The 19004-nt window shown below is 35.2% G+C and overlaps 3 protein-coding genes across 3 annotated transcripts; all 3 read right to left on the reverse strand.

Moving 5' to 3' along the window:
- Positions 1 to 2129: 2129 nt before the first annotated feature.
- Positions 2130 to 3330, reverse strand: LOC21390109. The gene has a single exon (XM_010114305.2). It carries the CDS (start codon positions 3073 to 3075, stop codon positions 2389 to 2391), a length of 687 nt encoding a protein of 228 aa, XP_010112607.1. The 5' UTR covers positions 3076 to 3330; the 3' UTR covers positions 2130 to 2388.
- Positions 3331 to 4644: 1314 nt separating this feature from the next.
- LOC21390111 (alanine--tRNA ligase, chloroplastic/mitochondrial) lies at positions 4645 to 11299 on the reverse strand. The gene is made up of 13 exons (XM_010114307.2): positions 11115 to 11299; positions 10270 to 10380; positions 9954 to 10162; positions 9689 to 9867; positions 9301 to 9379; positions 8671 to 8805; positions 8448 to 8597; positions 8146 to 8256; positions 7122 to 8039; positions 6657 to 6929; positions 6036 to 6245; positions 5772 to 5929; positions 4645 to 5370 (listed from the first exon to the last, which is right to left on the reverse strand). Exons 1-13 carry the CDS (start codon positions 11248 to 11250, stop codon positions 5034 to 5036), a joined length of 3006 nt encoding a protein of 1001 aa, XP_010112609.1. The 5' UTR covers positions 11251 to 11299; the 3' UTR covers positions 4645 to 5033.
- A 2024-nt stretch (positions 11300 to 13323) lies between these two features.
- Positions 13324 to 14121, reverse strand: LOC21390112 (late embryogenesis abundant protein At1g64065). The gene has a single exon (XM_010114308.2). It carries the CDS (start codon positions 13986 to 13988, stop codon positions 13347 to 13349), a length of 642 nt encoding a protein of 213 aa, XP_010112610.1. The 5' UTR covers positions 13989 to 14121; the 3' UTR covers positions 13324 to 13346.
- Positions 14122 to 19004: the final 4883 nt, after the last annotated feature.

Consider the following 19004-nt stretch of genomic DNA (forward strand, 5'->3'; position numbering starts at 1 on the left):
TCCTCTTTCGCCTCCTCTTGGCATTGATTCACAAGTTGGGCAAATATTATTCTTTTCTTCATGCAAAATCATCCAAGTTCGCATTTATTTATAATTCCTATAAAAAGCATACAAAAAAAGACATTAAACTAACAAAAATGCTTGAAGACTTACAAATATTCATGCTTGAAAGTACTTGATTTGTTGGTAGAAATGCCCGTCATCATATGGCAAAACACTTGACTTTATTTTTATAGCACTTCATTTCCATGTTTTAGTCTATATATACCTGAGAAAAGGGCACGTATGTTGTCTTACATGAAAAGTAGATGAAAATATAAAATAATTTATATAAATGGAAAGATTAAAGACTTAATAGGTTAACCTTTCGGGTCAAGTTGGGCTCCTGAAGTGTGTTGTGCCAATTTCACATGTGGTGTCTCCCCAAAAAGTGGTATCAAAGCTGAGACCCAAATGTTGTCAAGTGTATGCACAAGATGAATTCAATGTGCCGAATGAACGTGTGGGCCCTGGGTCGCAATGGTGGAAAAAATTCTATGAACGCTTGAGGTGGACCTTCCCTCCACGGTAACGCGAGGCTAAAGACGCGGTGGAGACCCCGAGGTTATTGTGCAGACCATGCAGAGATATACGATGGAGAGCACATGGTGGTGGGATCTCTATGTAATGCAATGGAGGTGCGATGGAGTATCCAATGGAGGGAGATTGTTAGACGTGCAAATAAAGTCCCACATTGGTAACAAATGAGAGCTATAATGAGTTTATAAGGGAGTAGGTTACTCCACTCACTGAGTTAACCTTTTGAATTGGAACACCATTCTCTTATGGTTGAGTTCATGGTCCTAACAAGATGTGAAATGATTTATATATATAGAAGGACCTAAGACCTAATAGGTTAACCTTTTGGGTCAAGTTGAGCTCTCGAAGTGTGTTGAGCTAGTTTCACATGTGGAGTCTCCCCAACAAGTGGTATCAGAGCCGATGATTCGTATGGGCTAAGCGATCACACTCAATTGCAGTTCTCATGTTGCCCCCGTGGAGAGTTGGTTTTGTTGCATGTGCGGATGGTGGAGCATTTGGTGGACTCACACGGTTTTGGCTCTCTTTTTCATGCTCGAGTTGGCTTCCATTTGGAGTGTGATGCTTGGATGTACCGACTACTAGAAACTTTAGTTCAAGGGAGAACTCGGTGAACACAAACATGATGGGGGATTGTTGAGAAAAGTATATGTGTATGTTGCCACATGGAAAGTGGATGAAGATGTGAAATAGTTTATATACATGGAAAGACTTAAGACTTAATACGTTAATATTTTAAGTCAAGTTAAGTTTTTAAAATATATTGGACCAATTTTACATGTGGTGTTTTCCCAACAGTACCAATGTCGACCTAATCATCTTGGCAATGGCCAATTTTTTATCGTGTGTTTTCTTGACGATATGCAGCTCGACACTCTATCATAGGTATTTTAGTTAAGGTAGTGCTAGGTTGAATTAGGAGAACTAAGTATGGAGAGAAGTCATTAACACTCAGAATCACAAGAAAATTCTCAAGAAGCTTTTTTACTTTTCAAAATTGTCCAAAAGTAGTTTAATTGAGGATAATCGCACTTCCTTCACGTTATGGGACGGAAATAGGTCTAGACCTGAAAAAAGGCTTTCCAGAAAAATGAGTATCGACTATCATAAAATCAAATGTCTTGATGAGATTTTAGTACAATCTTTTTTAATCAAATGTGTGTTTGTTGTAGTGAGCAGTTTTTGGGGTCGAAAGTACGAATATTATGAAAAATCGATTATACAATTAAATTAAGATTAATGGATCAATAACAATTTGTTACTTGTGTACATCGAGAAAGACATTAGTATACATGAGAGATTAACTTTACTACTGTTGATATGTTATTAAGCATTTCACAGAGTCATGGGTTTATTCAGGTTCATTTCAACCACAAGTAGTATATTTTCTAAGCTCATTTTTTCCTTTTTTTTTCCAAAAAAAAAAAGAAGAAAAATCATATTTCCCAACTGCTCTTAATTTAATAGTAAACTCTCTGTGAAAAACCAAACAAAAAACGCTAAAGATCTATGATACGTGATCATCAACAATCAAGTGTCGTGATTCTCCTTGATATATTCTCTTTAAATACAAAAAGACTATTCTTTAGCATTTTATATATATTACATTGTGAGAGAAAAAAAAGGTATATCTATCTGTAGTATATGTTCCTACAGATTATACCATCGTCGAATCTAGGAGTTCTAAAAACATACACAGAAATGAGAAATACTTATAAAGAACAAAATTTACCAACCGAGAGATGAAAAGGGAGGAAAAAAAAAAAAAAAAAAAAAAAAAACAGTTGACCACCATGCAAAATGCATATCCTAGAGGCTAACATGTCGTTTACAATGCTGTCGTTCAATCCCCTTGCTAGAGACGTTGTACGACACTGTACAATTCAATTTAACGACAACTTTCTTCTTCACAACATCCGTAATCTTCACTCTTCCCTCGATCCTCGTGTAACTGTCAAACGTCAACTCTCCAGATCCCCAATCTTTCAGCAACCCTGGCGATTCCAACATCTTCGCCGTCGAAATCTCGACCGTCAGATTCATCTTCACCGTCCGCCGCGCTTTGGCCTTCCCCGCCGCGTTCCACCCCTCGCCGACCGCCGCTCCGCCGTAGAACACCGTCGTCGTCGTGTTCGCGTACCTGAACGATGCCGCGTTTGGGTTCTTCACTGAGACGCCGGCGACGAGCGTGACGTTCTTGTCGGTGTCGATCGTTCCGTTGGCGTAGGTCTGGAGGGGATCGACGGTGACTGAGGTCATCTTGACGATCGGGCCTTTGACGTGGAAAACGGTGATGGCGAGAATCATCATCGTGACGGCGGCGATCACCAGAATCGCCGACGCGCAGCCGCAGCGTTTGACGCACGAGTTTCTCCGACGATCAGCGAAGAAGCTTTTGTTCTTGTTGTCGTCGTTGTTGGTGTTGTCTTCTTCGTCGCTGCGGAACAAGTAAAACGCTGGTGCTAAGGGCTTGACCTGTTCTTTCCGATCAGCCATGGCCGGAGAGAATCGTAGAAAAAAAGGTGAAAGTGGCGGTTGGTAATATGTGTGTGTGTGTGTGTATGTGTGTATATAACCGTATTATATATTTAGAATATGTGTAGTTCTTCTGTTGGCCTTCACAGTGTATTTGATTGTGTAATGTTCGACAGAATTTCTCGGTAAGGTTGGCTCAAACATTGTGAACCTTCTTCATCGAGGTTTGAAATTTTGAATATTTTTGACCCAACAGCATTCACGGAATCGGCACGGCAAGACTCTGTCTATTTTTATTAGTTTTTTTTTTTTTAGAACAGATTTTCTCACTTAGGATGTGGATGTATAACGTATACACTTATTAAATTTTTAGAGTGCGTTAATTTCACGACTCTAAGACATTATTACAATATTTTTCTCATAAAAATTTAAATTTAATTTTTTTAGTACAATATTTTAAATGGTGTGTTTTTGAAAATTGTTTTAAATGGTGTTTAAATTCCAATAAATTATGTTCTATCATATCATTTATTCAAAACATAAATATATAAAAAAAAAAAAACAGTTCATAAGTATTTTAAAATTTTCAAATAACGTCACGTCAGTTGTGATTAGTTAAACATTACAAATGTGATTAGTTAAACATAATTTTAGACGCTAAAATTGACAAGATAATATGAGTCCGATGAGTTGACTTGACTCCGATGTGTGTATATAATAACAAATTTGCTTTCAAATAATTAATGGAAGCTTCCGCGAGTATATATATATATATATATGTGTGTGTGTATATATATATATAATGGTTTAATTAATGGATTGTAGTGGCCAAGTTGGTGAGTATGGCGTCACCTGCTTGAGAAAAATTGAGAAATTACATTATATTATTGGACGGCATTTGGAGTGTAGTCAAAGTTCTTGACTATTCTTGGTGTTGAAATTTGTGTAAATGACTAAAGGTGAGGTGAAAATGAGAAAGAAAGCCGGCGGATAGCGTATCAAGTTTTGATTTGCAACAAAATAGATTTGAGTTGATGGGAGATAATAGTAATTTCCAAAGTGGATGGCGGAAATAAATTGGAATTTTAGTATGAATGTGACGATGTCACAACTTAAACTTGAGTCACTGGCCATGACTTGTGTAGTTGTGTTTATGGAGATGATAAGTATCTCAAACTTTAGTTTATTAACTCGAAGATTCTTCGATATCAGTTAATAATTAATTAATAATTAATCAATTTTAATAAATAAATTATAAATTTATAAATGATTTATTATTTTTTCCCTGTGTATAAGCCAATCCCGACAATACGAGAGATTTACAAGATTGCACAAGAGTTCAAAGGGAAAAAAAAAAAAGTCAATAATTCTAATTGCAATTCCAACGTTTTTTTTTTTTTTTTTTTTTTATAAATTTATTTCCTAATTCTACAAACAAATTGTAATCTAGTTATTAGAAATCAAATCTATCTTTCTCTGATTAAGTAGATGCTAGCTTCTAGAGTACTCACAATAGCTCATTTCCAAGTGCTATATCATCACAAGGAGAGCGACCTCCTTGAGCAATATCATCAATTTTGAACACCCGAGTCATATATGACCCCAGGCTTCCAGTCCGAAGCGCGTGCACACACGCTTCGTCCAAATCCATTTCCCGGCGTAACCCGCCGGAAACACAAACCGGAATTGCAATGCCCCGGCCGGAACTCTGCTTGGGTTCAATTACATTTAATGCCATTCATTACACAAAATTGTTGTTTCAAATGCTGTAGGACCTAGCTAGAAGCTTTTACAAGATGGAGTTTAACAGGTGGATTAGCTTGGTAAGCTTGGATAATCAAGAATCTCACAAGTTATTTCCATTTCTGTATAAAGGGAAAAAATATGTATAGTTTCGCCTTTTTTCCATAAAGAAAAATATTTTGGAGCTTCCAAGAGAAAAGCATTGTTGTTCTTGCGAGCTTCAAAGTTTCCACGCATTAGCTTGCCTTTTCAGAGAGAACTGAGACGAGCTCTGATCGAGCCTTTTCGAGTGCGTTTGATAAGTTTTCGGGCTTCCTTCCACCTGCCTGAGCGAAGTTCGGCCTGCCGCCACCTCCCCCGCCACACAACTTAGCAACAGGTCCTATGAACTTGCCAGCTTGTATTCCCAACTCCACAACTCCCGGAGTGAATGCAGCTACTAAGCTGACCTTTCCCTCACCTGGACATGAACCCAGTACTACAGCTGCTGGATCTTCAAGTGTACTGATCAGATACTCGGCTGCACTTTTCAGTGCATCGGCATCAGTATCCTCCATGCTCTCGACCAGGACCCTAACATAAGATTTTTCAAGAAAGTCAGAGAATTTAAATCAGGGTTTCTTCTCAAATTCATTGGAAAGTTATTGGTTATTTTGAAATTATAGGCTCCTATGAAACTGATGCGACCAAACAAGGATAAACCATTTATCAACCAGTGATCAATATCTTAAAATAATGAGCATGAGTAATGGTGAGGATTCAACTGATACATTCTCACGAATTGTTTCTTGGTCTATGATGTTTACACACAATTCATTAGCTTGCTATCATTTCATCGTAAGAGTTCCAGACCTTTCAAAAAAATAAAAGAACATTAACTGAAGACAATTCTATTCCAGGAAGGAGTGGTTTATGTTGAAATTCGGTCGTACATCTACAGCAGTGACTACGTATAGATGGGGAAAGGCAAGTACCTAATTTCCTTCGAAGTTCCTACTGAAAACACCTTGCTTGCTAAAATTGAGGCCTTGTAAACTGCTGCTTTTTCTTGCAAAGCAGAAACCTCATTTCTGGCAGTTCGTAACTCGTCTAATAGATTTTCTACTCTGGTCGTCACTTCTTCAGCTTTCACCTTCACAAAGGTACCAAAAAAATAGTGAAAATTCTTGCTCTGCTTACGAGGAAATACTTTAATTTATGAAACAGAATACTGAACAAGAGCGCAAAGTAAGACTTACTTTGAGAGTGGAGCATAGCTGTTTCATATGGTAATCTCTGGAATTGACATATTCAATGAAAGCTTCACCTGCTACAGCTTCTATACGCCTGACTCCAGATGCAATGCCCTGTTCAGAGATTATTTTGAAGCCACGTATTTCGGCAGTGTTGCTAACATGGGTACCACCACAAAGTTCCATGGAGACACCTGGAACCTCTACAACGCGTACCTACAGTATTCAGAGTCAGGTTTTGCTTATGAATATCATGCAGTTATATATTTGAATGGTACAGCACTCTAAAGTTCTTCGGTCGAAAGATGCGTCTTCACAAATACCACAGAAAGCGGTTATGGGGACATATGATCTGAACTCTGAAGTTTGGTATAGAAGAAACACATAGCCTGGAATAAATATCAAGATTCTTGTCCTAAATAGATATAATTGCAGTTTTATTATTGGACAAAGAAAAACTTGTTCCTAAAGATAAATATGAAACTAAGCTTGATTGTCCTCATTAGACACTTAATATTCATTCTTTATGAAGTATTAATAGAAGGAACTTTATTCAAACTAGAACAGAGGTGACGTAGAAAAATTTGCAAGAGTTTCATTGTCTTTAAAGCTGAAAGAAATTCAAACCTCCTCTCCATATTTTTCCCCAAACATGGCAATAGCTCCTGCTCTTTTTGCATCAGCAAGAGGCATTACTTTAGTCTGAAGAAGCGTTGCATCCCCGATCCATCCGTTTATTAACCTTTCAATTTCCATGAGCTCTCTGTCGAGGAGTGGTCGATGGAAGTTGAAATCAAATCTGAGACGATCAAAAGCCACTAATGAACCTGCTTGGGATGTTTCCTGTCCTATAACTCTCTTTAATGCAGATTGTAGCAAATGAGTAGCCGTGTGGTGAACCTGCAAAGTCCCAATGGATGTTCAATATTCAAACTTGACTAGTTTCCAGAACACGCATGGTTAAAAAAAACAGTCAACGAGACTACCATTTAATAGATTTACACATTTAAGTTCCTCGTTAGCATTTCAAGCTTATAAATAAGTTGATTGTAGTATGTAATTTGCATCTTAAACTTCCTTATCAGCCAGTACCTTTGCCCGTTGCCGCAGATTTGCATCTACAGATGCTTCTACTTCTTTGCCAACCTCTAAAACGCCTTCTTTGATAACACCCTTATGCACAAAAATGCTGCCTGGAGATTTTTGGACATCTTTTATCTCGATTACTGCAGTCTGTTGGCTTTCACCTTCAGTCACATATAGATAACCATTATCTCCAATTTGACCACCTGATTCCGCATAAAATGGAGTTCTGTTGAGCAGGACCTCAACGTCACTTCCTTCAGCAACCTGAATCACTGATTTTCCATTCACCAGAAGGCTTTCCACGATGGCTAGAGCAGAAAGAGTTTCATAACCAAGAAACTCGGTATCAGGAACTCGTTCTGTGACATCTGCACTATTTTCAACCTGAAGCTTAACAGCATTATGTGCAGCTTGAGATTGTCGTCTCTGCTTTTCCATTTCAACATCAAAACCAGCCATATCTATGCTTACGCCATTTTCTTCGGCCACTTCTGTTGTTATTTCCACGGGAAACCCGTAAGTATCATATAAGAGAAATGCATCTTTGCCAGATAAGCAAGGAGCTGTTTTATTCTCTTGGGCACTTACTAATGCGTCAGCCAACATTTGGTCAAGCAACTTTTCTCCTCTCTCCAATGTTTGTACAAACCGAAGTTCTTCCCTTTTCAACTCTTCAAGAATGCGGGGTGCTCTGCCCTTTACATCCACATCAACATGGGTGCTCATTTCTATTACTTCTTCTGCAATTTCTGGTAAAAACGCTCCTTCAAGATTTCCCCTCCCATCACCGTATATACCTAGCAACCTGCCAGTACGAACAGCCCTTCTAATGAGCCGCCGAACTACATACCCTCTCCCAATATTTGATGGAGCAACCCCATCTGATATGAGATAAACAATTGCACGCAAATGATCGCCTAAAATCTGAAAACAAACGGAGAGAAAAATGTTTTTTTTTTTTTTTGAGAAAAAGGATGCATATGTTGAAAGATGGTTTTAATATCTGGAAATTTCTTGAATAATACTGTACCTTAAGATTCATTCTTGAACGATCATCAGCAAGCTCATATGACACATTTGCCAATTTTGCGGCCCTTTCTATAATTGGATAGATCAAGTCAGTCTCGTAATTGTTTGGAACCTGCAGGAGAAGCATGAATGGAATCAGAAGAATGTTTTTAGATTGTAAGAGACAATATCTATGTTGCTAAATACACATGCAGTTCTAAATTGGAGCCACATTTGTTCTCCCTCGAAAGACAATTTTTTATTTATCATTCAACCAAAGGAGATTAAATCATAACATTTTCCAAATACCAATGGAATCAATACCTTCTGAAGTATTCGAGCCATACGCTCCAGGCCAAGTCCAGTATCTATGTTCTTTTGTTTTAAGGGCTCAAGTGAACCATCGTCTTTTTTATTGTATTGCATGAAAACCAGATTGTAGAACTCTATAAACCTCGAATCATCACCCAAATCCTGAAACTTAATTCGTCAAACATTTAAAGAGAAAGAAAGACAAAGTAGAAGAATGATTGTCTTCAACACTTACAACATTTGCATATCCCCTCTCAGGGTGGAAATCATAATAGAGCTCTGAACAAGGACCACACGGACCAGTTACTCCACTAGTCCAAAAGTTGTCATCTTCACCCATTCTCTTTATGCGCTCTACAGGTACACCCACCTGAGGAAAAAGCCATGCTTTAAAACTTTACTCTTAGAACTAAATTTCGAAAGCTTCGTCTGCTTAAATATAAGATGGTTCTCATCCAGTTTTGGTCCCGCTAACATACTTCCCCATTTCCAAAATCAGGCACGAGGTATGACAAATAGTTAATGCCGTTCAAGACCAAAATTTATACAATAGGTATTTCATGCTGCAGAGACAAAGAAAGTCTCTTTCCATCAGCTGGCACTGGATGAAGAAAAGGCACGAAAGGGGAAAAAAAATCTAAGACTAAAAGGAGAGCAGAATAAATGCTTCTAGAAAGCGCATCGAATATAACAAGATTCTGTATCAATTATTGATCCGAGCCAAGAGAATAAAAGTAATGACTATGGCTGCGAAAGAATGGACACACATAAGCACATGAAATCAAATACAAGGTTTAATATACATACAATTAAGATAATATTCGTGTTTCTTTTTGCTCTCAGATAAGATTCTTGTTGGGCTAACCTCATCATGCCAGATTGCAAAAGCTTCATCATCATCTTCATAAACACTCACCCATAATCTGTCAGCTGGTAACCCATATCTGCAAGTGAATAAGGGACTCAGAAAATAGTTTTCTTGCATGGCCAGAAAATAAATGAACAGACAAGAAAACTGCACGACCCTACAAAATGCAGCAATTTATGAACATAAACAACTTAAGCAAGTTTGACTGCCAAAAAATGAAGCTGTAACACAAGAACTTATCATATTCTCAAGAAAGGTCATCAATAAACTTCTCGTCTTACTATTTACATAATGATTGAGTTCACAAGAAATGAGATCATGATGCAAGAAACACAAACATTTATTGAATTAGTTATTCATTAAAGATATGATGGTTCTAGCATACTCTACAGTTGAAAGTTCCCATGCCCATGTAATTGCTTCCTTCTTGAAGTAATCACCAAAGCTGAAGTTTCCAAGCATCTCAAAAAATGTTTGATGCCGTGTTGTTCGGCCTACATTGTCCACATCGTTTGTACGTATGCACCTTTGTGCAGTAGTAGCTCGAGGTACTTGTCTAGGAACCTGAACATGAAGAGCCACATCAAACTTCGACACAATACAACTCAAGACATGTTGAGAAACTTCATTTAAAACTGATTTTATGTCACCTTCCCAAGAAATATAGGTTTGAATTGAAGCATTCCAGCAATTGTCAAGAGAACGGTCGGATCATCCGGTACAAGAGAAGCACTTGGAAGAACCTTATGGCCACGGGAGGCATAAAAATCAAGAAACCGACGGCGAATGGAATCACCACTCACGAGGGGATCATTGGACTCATCCACCTTCAGTTGTTCTGTCACAGGCTGTACAGATGCTGAAGAGTGAAGCAGTAAGTAGATTATGCAAACAAAATGTAAAAGCATAATAAGTAACAACTAAAGCTGTTCAAGAAAGACATCGTACACAATTAGCTACAGCAACCTGATGTACTTCTTCTGCTAAACTGCAAGCCCCATTCTCCTTTCAACACTTGGGATCCGAAGGGCAAGATATTGGGTGTAAATAGCTTCATGGTTTTTCCTGTAATGAAGCCTGTACATTTCCAAAAATCTAATTTAGAATATAAAACTATGATTGGCTCAACTCCTAACAACTTATGCTTTTAGGATAGATTAATAAACTAACATAATATCAGTGCAGTTGTAAATATACTCCACAATTGTCATCAATCACATGTCAAATCTTTAATATGTTTTGGGTTTGTTATCTAAAATTCGTACCCACCTCCTAATAGCTTTAGCTTTGTAAACTAGCACTAATATTTAAGAACAGTTTAGTTAACCCAAAAAAGCTGAAAGGAGGGGTAGGAAAGAAAAAACCATGTTTCATAGAACAAATTCAATAAAGCTTATAAACCATACAAATGAAGTTAAAGAAAATGAACAGGAACAAGTAGTCAATTTTGAAAATTCCTTGAAGCCAAAGAGGTCAGTGAACCATTGGAAAGACCAGAATTCAATGGGACAATGGGATAATGCTCTTACAGAATCATAAACCGACCATGAAAGTTAAATTTCTGTTTTTTTTTGTTTTGTTTTGTTTTTTTCCTGAGTTTGGATGTTAGTCCCACATTGAAAATGAGAAAATCCAAAATACTTAGCAAGTTGAAAATCAAAAGAAATCATATTCAAGTTTCAACCATAAAAGTTAGAAATTGACAATAGTTTCTTGGTGCGTATTTGGTTTGAGAACCAAATATCGGTGAAAGCTGATAAAAAAAAAAAGCTAGAGGAAAGAAATGAGAAGAGAGTTAGAGAAGAAAGTACCTTTGCAAAGCGCGAAGGAGCGATGCTGGTGAGGAGGGGAGGTGGGTTTCGGTAATAAGGGCGAAGTGGGAAGTGGGAAGAGAGCGTTCCCGCCATTGCTTCTGCTTATTGACTGTGGGAGCTTCAAGCTTCCCATGGCGACCTCTCTGAAGAATTTCCAAAAAAATATTTCAAATGGGTGTTTATATACGTTGGGAGGGGAATAGGATAAGCCTTTTTGAGAGGTTCACACATTTTTTTGTTGCTTTATTTATCAGAGGAACCCAATAAACCAGACCAGACGCCACCGAATCACACACTCCTTTGCCCAGTGTTGAACAAGTTTTCTGTCGTTTGAGTTTCATTGTCGTTCATTTATTTATTTAATTATTGGTTTGTTTAGCAGCCGTTTGATAGGTATGAACATAAACTCAAAATTTTTTTATGAGAAAACACATTGGAATAAAAATTTTTGAATGGAAAGATTTTATATCCATATGTTATATAGAAACATTCATGTGTTTTTGGTAATATTAAATGAATATCTTGACGTTTAAAAAAAAAAATTCTTTTTTGGTGTTTTAAGATCATTTTAGTTTCAAATTTATTAATAAAAAAGATAAATTTGACATTAAATGTCTAAAAAATGATTGACAGAGAGAAATAGGGGTGAAGAGAGAGAGAGCAATGAGAGAGAGTGACGAGGGAGAGAGAGGGGAGAGAGAGAATCATAGAGGGACAAGAGAGAGTGAAAGATATGGAGATTGAGGAAAAAAAAAAAAGAGAGAGAGAACTAAAAAAAAAAAAACAAGAGTGATATCAAATTATCAATGGCATAAATAATAAGTTTGTGAAAAAGAGTAGTTATTTGTGTAGTTTTTTCAAGCTAAAACTGTAGGGCTTAGAGGGTTTCTAGGCTGGACCCAGCATGTGGACTACCACGGGCTGAGAACCCAGGAACCCGTAACAAGGTAATAATAATAATAATAATAATAATAATAATAATAATAATAATAAATAAATGATATTATACTCTTAAATCTTGTTCACTTTAGGAATTTAAATTTTTAATTCAAATTAAGATATTATATTTTTTGAGAGTTTTTAATTATAATATAAAAAATTAAATGTAACATTTTTTAAAAAATTTTAACTATAAAAATTGAAAATTGAAAATATAAATTGATAAAATAAATGAGATTTTATTTTATAACCTAACACAACTTCAAACAATAATAAGGAGGCGTTTGGTTCATGAATTAGAATTATATTATTAGAACCATTTTTAATTTACGTGTATTTTTTGTGAGAGAAAATACTGTAACGAATTAAGAACCATAATTTAAATTATAGTTTGAATCCTCCAATCAAACGTCTCCTTAATGATCCTGACAGTTGACACTCGTCGTTAGTCACGGAAGAATTTTCCTCTATTCAAATTGAATTCCGTGATGCTGCCCGCTAGTTCGTATTTATAATATAAACGCATAACTCAGATTTCATAAAAAAAAAAAGAAAGAAAAAAAGTGCTGTAAGATTATTATTTATTTATTTATTTATTATTATTATATGCCTAACACAAACTACGTACGAATATATGCATATGTCCCTATGAGCTACTTTATGAGCTTTTTGATTATTCGATTTGCAAGCTGTTACGTGAAATTATTATTAAATCTACCATGCATGACGCTGGAAATACCGCGTTAGAAGTATAATCGTCGTATAAAGCAAAACTATTAAATCAAATGAAAAAAGAAAATAATATTAATAAAAAGTACTAGGTAGGAAATAATTCTTCATCGCGAATCTCTCCGTCTAAATATCACATTTTGATTATCATACTTTTCTTAATCAACTTTTTCATATTCTATATATAGAAAAAACAAATAAATAGCAGAAGTCATTAAAAGGTATGTTAATGTACTTACTTCCACAGTTTAACCAATAAATATCAAGAAAAATTACACAAAACAAAATCTCTTACACATTAAAAAAAAAAATTACTGAACTTATTTTAAAATTGCTGAGCTAATTTTAAAGTGCTTAAAGTTAAATTTTTACCATTAATACTCTTTTAATTAACGTAATTATTTGACTAAAAATATATTAATCCAAATAAAATTAAAAATCCAAACTCATTTATCTCCTCTCCAAAAAAAAATAAAAAAAAACAAAAAATAAAAGAATGTAATCTCCAAAAACAAAAACACAAACAAACATATACAACAAAACAAAGATAATTCATAGTAACTAATCACATCTCAAATTCTTGATCATCTTGGTTTTCAAAACCAGAGTCATGGCGCAATTCATCTCCGCCGTCTTCCTATTCTCGAAAATCTTAATCAGATGAACTCTTCCAGTAAACTTACAATAACTACTCAAATTCACCATTCCAGAGCTCAAATCGCCGCCCAGATTGTTACTCCCCTGCGGCAATCTGCTCGTCCGGATCTCCACCGTCACGTTCACTCTCTTCGTCGCCTTCGCCGTCGCCTTCCCCTGCCTGATCCTCTGCTCCCCCAATTTCCCCCCTCCGTACAGAAAAACCGCGCTGTTGTTGCTCCCGAATCTGTACGGACCGAAATTTGGGTTCTTAATCGCCACCGTTGCGATCAGAGTCGCGTTGAGCGACGGCCATGGCGAGGTGGAGTAGTCGAGGGATTTTACGGTCACTGATTTGAGCTTGATTTCGGGAGACTTCGATCGGAGAACGATTAGGGCGAAGATGAGTAAGATTGCGCCGAGGATTACGATTCCGGCGAAGATGTAGACGAAGCATTTGTTGGTTCGCTCCTTGCGGAGGGCTTTGAAGGCCGGATTTTCTTCGTCGCTTCTCTGGTGGACTCGCATCGGCGCCAGCGGCCATGACTGGCTCTCTTGATCTGCCATGATTTTAGTTTCGTTTGTTTGTTTGGGAAATGGGAAAGTTGGCGAGAGAAATCTGGGGTTTTAGACTGATTTTTTGATTTGTGGGTATGGGAGTGGGAGATATATTTACACTTATAGAGAGATTGGGTTGTAACTAAAGTGTGCGATTGTGTTTTTAAGACTTGAAATTAGAATTTAATCGGACCGCGTAGGAATGTTGAATTGGGAAGTGGGTGGGTCCCATTTTTTTAAGGGAGAGTGGGTTCAGTCTTGCTACGTGGGCGTGTCACCTTTCCAAATTTTGTTACCTTTCCAAGTTTTGTTACCTTTTCGTTGTGTAAAAATTAGTGGAAACCAACCATGTTTTTTTCTTGGTCCCAAAAAAAAAAAAAGAAAAGTTTGGGGGTTTCATTTTCAAGAAAAGAAAAACATATTTGGGGAGGTTTTATTTTCCTAAAAAGGAAAATATGTTTGGGAGTTTTCTTCAAGGGTGCTACGCGGAATATAGTACTAAAAAGAAAAAAAATGATAATTGTCAATGCTAGTATTTTAAGGCGATTGATCAATAATGGAATGTTATAAGAAAGAAAAATAGTATGAAAAAGAAATAAGGAGAATAAGGAAGGAAATCCGATTGGAACTACATTACTTGTTTAGTAAGTAACATTAATAGATATTAGCCAAAAAAAAAAAAGTAACATTATAGATAGAAAAATAACATTCCTCTTATTCTCCTTTTTAATAATGCGTCAATGCCTATGGCGACTTTCATTTGATCATATATTTTTAGAGAAGGTTATGTTTTACCTATTAGAATATGACAACTTATTTACTATATTACCTAGTATTAAAATTTTGATGAACCACATTTTCAGGATTTAGAATCGAAAAGTTAAATCTTTATTACTTATAAATAATGTGTTTCTCATTTTCTTATATTTTAACCGTAGTTTTACTTTATATCTTTTTTGATATGATTCAAAGATGATACAATTTTATAAGTAAAAACAAATATATTACTAATATATGTGTAAAAACACGTCCTTAGTTTTATTTATTTTTAGTTTTTACTATAGGAAGAAACTAGAAAGACAAAAAGAAAGTATTAAAAATTCAAACTTATACGTTTTTCGTATGTACTTTTAACCTTAAAATCACTTATTCAGCCATTTCCAAAAAAAAAAAAAAAAAAAAAACCCTTTAAAGCACTTGAGGTTCCAATGCAATCTAAGATCTTCTATTATTATTGTTTTTTTTTTTCTTTTTTGGTAACGTTTAAGATCTTTCCTTAGCACAAGGCACAAACGTACATATAACATAAAAAGCATTGAGAAAAAATAAAAAATAAAAAAGAAGAAAACTTAACACAAAGGCTTAAGCTTACGAGGTTCATTTTTAAGATCTAGAATTAGAATTTCTTCTCATCAGTAAAAACGAAAAAAAAAAAGAAAGAGAGAGAGAGAGAGAGATTCATAGTTACTACATGGAAGCATGATTTTTTTAAAAGAAAAATGACTTGTTTTATTCAACAACGTAACACCTAAATCAATTTGTACAAAACAACTGATAAATTTAAAGCTAGAGTCAAGCTAAATTATGCCAAAATAAGAAGAAAACACATACAAATAGTTAACATGTGAGCTAGAAAATTTTCAGATCGAAAAATTTAACAAATAGAACCACAAATAGCTTGTGAAATATATCATTAACAATATTATACTACGTGGAAGCATGATGATGTCACAAGAAGCCGCCACCTCAATCCTCATGAGTACTAATGATCTGAGACTTTCGTTGAGCGTTTCAAACCAGAAATGACCCTTTTGGCGGCTGAAGACTAGTTCTGTTTTGAGGAATTCATCTTCTTGCGTTACAACTTACACGTGGTGAAAATTAGTAAGAACAAGTTTGAACAAGTGACCGCCTAAATTCAAAATCACCCAAAATCATTTTTTGTTATCCATTAGAATAACGAAATCATCTGAATTTTAGGGCAACCGAAGTATTGTATGGGAAATATGGAATGAAAAATTAAGATTAAGAAACATATAATAGGATAAGGCATTTTTTTTTTTTTACCTTATCGATTTTTTTTCCTTAGTGTTGTACTATATTAATTCCTGATTGAAGAGTATGCTACATTGAAAGAATTTTTTTTTATTTTTTAATTTTTTAATTTCACACCCGTTTAGATCCTAAATAGATAATGTAATACAGAAAAAAAAAGAATATGTTATTTTACCGAAAGTTTAACTAATTAATTCTTTTAAGCAAATGGAAGGTAAAAATGTACCGTAAGGAAACCATGGGATGTAACTTGTATGACACTATCTCTGGAAGAAAAGCTCCTTTATTATTACTTGCAAACTAAACCATAAAAATTAGTTATGATAAAAAAGTAAAGTCTTTAGTGAAGGTTGGAAAATAAGAGGTTAAGGATTAAGTTTTTTTTTTTTTTTTTTTTTTTTTTTCAGAAAAGCGACTTTAAATTCATTAAGAAATTTAAGATTAAGAGTTTTTTTTTTTTTTTTTTTTTCAGCTAAAGAAAAAAGGGAAGAAAGAAAAGAAAAATTGAAAAGAAAAGAGAGAGTTGCATGGTCCATGCACTTTAAGACCACTTTTTATGTGATAGCGATATATGTGTTCTCCGAGTGGATTTCATTTGTAAAACTCCAACTTCTAATTATTTAAGATTACCTTTCCAGATCATGAGTCCAGGATCCAAATCAGTGATCCTTTTCCAGCTTGTTTTTTTCAGAGAGACAAAAAGTTCCAACCTAGTTTGTTCTCCAATCTACAAGAGAAAAGGATATAATAATAATAATAATAATAATAATAATGATAATCGGACTTGCACAATTATAGAATCTAATGATTTTATTCTTCGTCTTCTTCTTTTTTTTTTTCTAAAATTTTGTAAATAATGGGACTCGTAACAATTAATTATAGAAGTACTTGGGATTTGACAAACTGGATTTGTAGTAAAAATGAATTTAGGACTTTTGAAGTGAACATATTACAAATTAATAATTGTTTTTTTTTTTTTTTTTTTTCACAACTACACTAGATTTAGTTATAATTCTTATTTTCTTTTCGGTATATCTACATATTGAATGTGGCACATTAGGGTACGAAGGATTTTTCCTAGCAACAACAAAGGAAGACCCACTCGAGGGCCAATTGAAGTACATACTTGACGTTTCAACTTCAAAGAGACAAGATCATACAAATAATCCCTTCAATCCCACCATCTTTTTCGCTTCATGATGGTGGTGATAAATAATGCTTATCAAGTAGCTATATATATGGTTCAAGACTTTTTTTGGGTCTTATTTAACGAATACGACTTATAAAGAAACCATCCATACTCATAGCAGATAAGTCGGTATATCTCTCAACTAGCGCAATTTTTTTAAAATAAAAAAAGAAATTATTAGTGTTATCACGCTGTTTATTTCTTTCATCACTTTAAAAATATCAAGAGTCCAATATTATAATTGAATAGAAAAGACCCGACTCATTCTACTCAAGTGATGAGCCCAATTTTCACATATGCCACTAAACACCTAACGTTGAACTAGACATTAACCGGACAAGGGCCCTCTTGTTATCTAAATCTAACGTTTTCTATTTGCTGATAAATTCTGGGGGAAGCAAAGCCAACTTCTGTGTCTTGAGACTTGAGGCCGCCAATACACGCCATTTGATGGATGCATGTACTTTTTTGCCGCTTATAACTTCATGAAGAAATAATGTCGTTTTGACATAAACATTATGAGACTTTCCAACGCGACGCTGGTTTTGATATTTAGGGACTAAGACTTTAACATGAATTAATGTAGGAAAATCAGGCATGATCAAATTAATAATTAGGTGCATTGTTATGAAAGAAAATGAGGCTTTAGTCCAATCAATTAATGACCTTTTTCTTGTCCTCTTGACACAACAAACCAGCTTCTTTTATGATCTTTCTAGTCCTTATAAATGGACTTGAATTGGGATCATTCAATCAGTCATACTAATTGCATCTTCACCAGAAATCAAAGCTAGTTGATGTTCATAAAACTCGGCATAAACTAACGGGAGAAATTGCTCAAAACATTGGCTTACGAGTATTGGTATATGCGATGATCACCACAATATGCATAAGTAGAGCTGATATTTTAGGCTAAACTAAATGGGCCAGCCTAATGTCCGTCACTATTGGTATGTGTTAGTGTTTATGCCCTTAGGAATATATGTAACAATATTCTTTGAGATATTTTAACTATTAATAAAGATTTGTTTATTTTATATATCTATGAATTGTCCTCTTTATGTTCATAATAGTTGAATGTATGATAAGCAAACTGAAAGTTTGAGACTGTCATTCTAAATCTTTAGGTCATGCATGTAATGTGAAGAACATGCGGAAGACAAGAATCTAAAGATGATATTCTAAATCTTATGATTCACAATCGAGGGAATAAAGTTGGGCGCTTTATTCATGTTAAGATTGTTATGTTGTCTACTTCCTAACGGAGACGGCTTGTCTTGGTCATCGGAGGTGGGACTCCATGGGTGGAGACATTGATATAGTTTCTAATGGTGAAATCTATATTGGATCGGACCAAAGTTGAATTGTTTTAATTAATAATTCTGTTTGAATAAAACAATTCACTTTTGACAAATTATATGTTGTCATCTTAATCCTGAGATGGATGATGAACCTGTATACTGGACTTGTATCCTTTGATGTACTAAAGGGAGACATCCTGACATTATGTAAAGGTACGCTTGCCGGTACATTGGGGGTATGACTCGTGTATGCGTAGATTCGTTATTCATAGATAGTGGAATCCATAGCTCCTATAAAGAGTCAATGATATCCTCTTATGCATTATCAGTGGATTGAAAAATATAAGCGCTCAGCCATTGGACTACTCTGTGTTATCTAATGGTTTACTGTTTGTAATGATACGAATAGTATTTTTCCAATGGTATGATAATGGAACATAAGATAAATGTAATCAGGAAGGTAAAACGGAACTAGACCTT

This window comes from Morus notabilis, unplaced genomic scaffold, assembly GCF_000414095.1.
Source record: "Morus notabilis unplaced genomic scaffold, ASM41409v2 Scaffold1168, whole genome shotgun sequence".
Classification (NCBI taxonomy): Eukaryota; Viridiplantae; Streptophyta; class Magnoliopsida; order Rosales; family Moraceae; genus Morus; species Morus notabilis.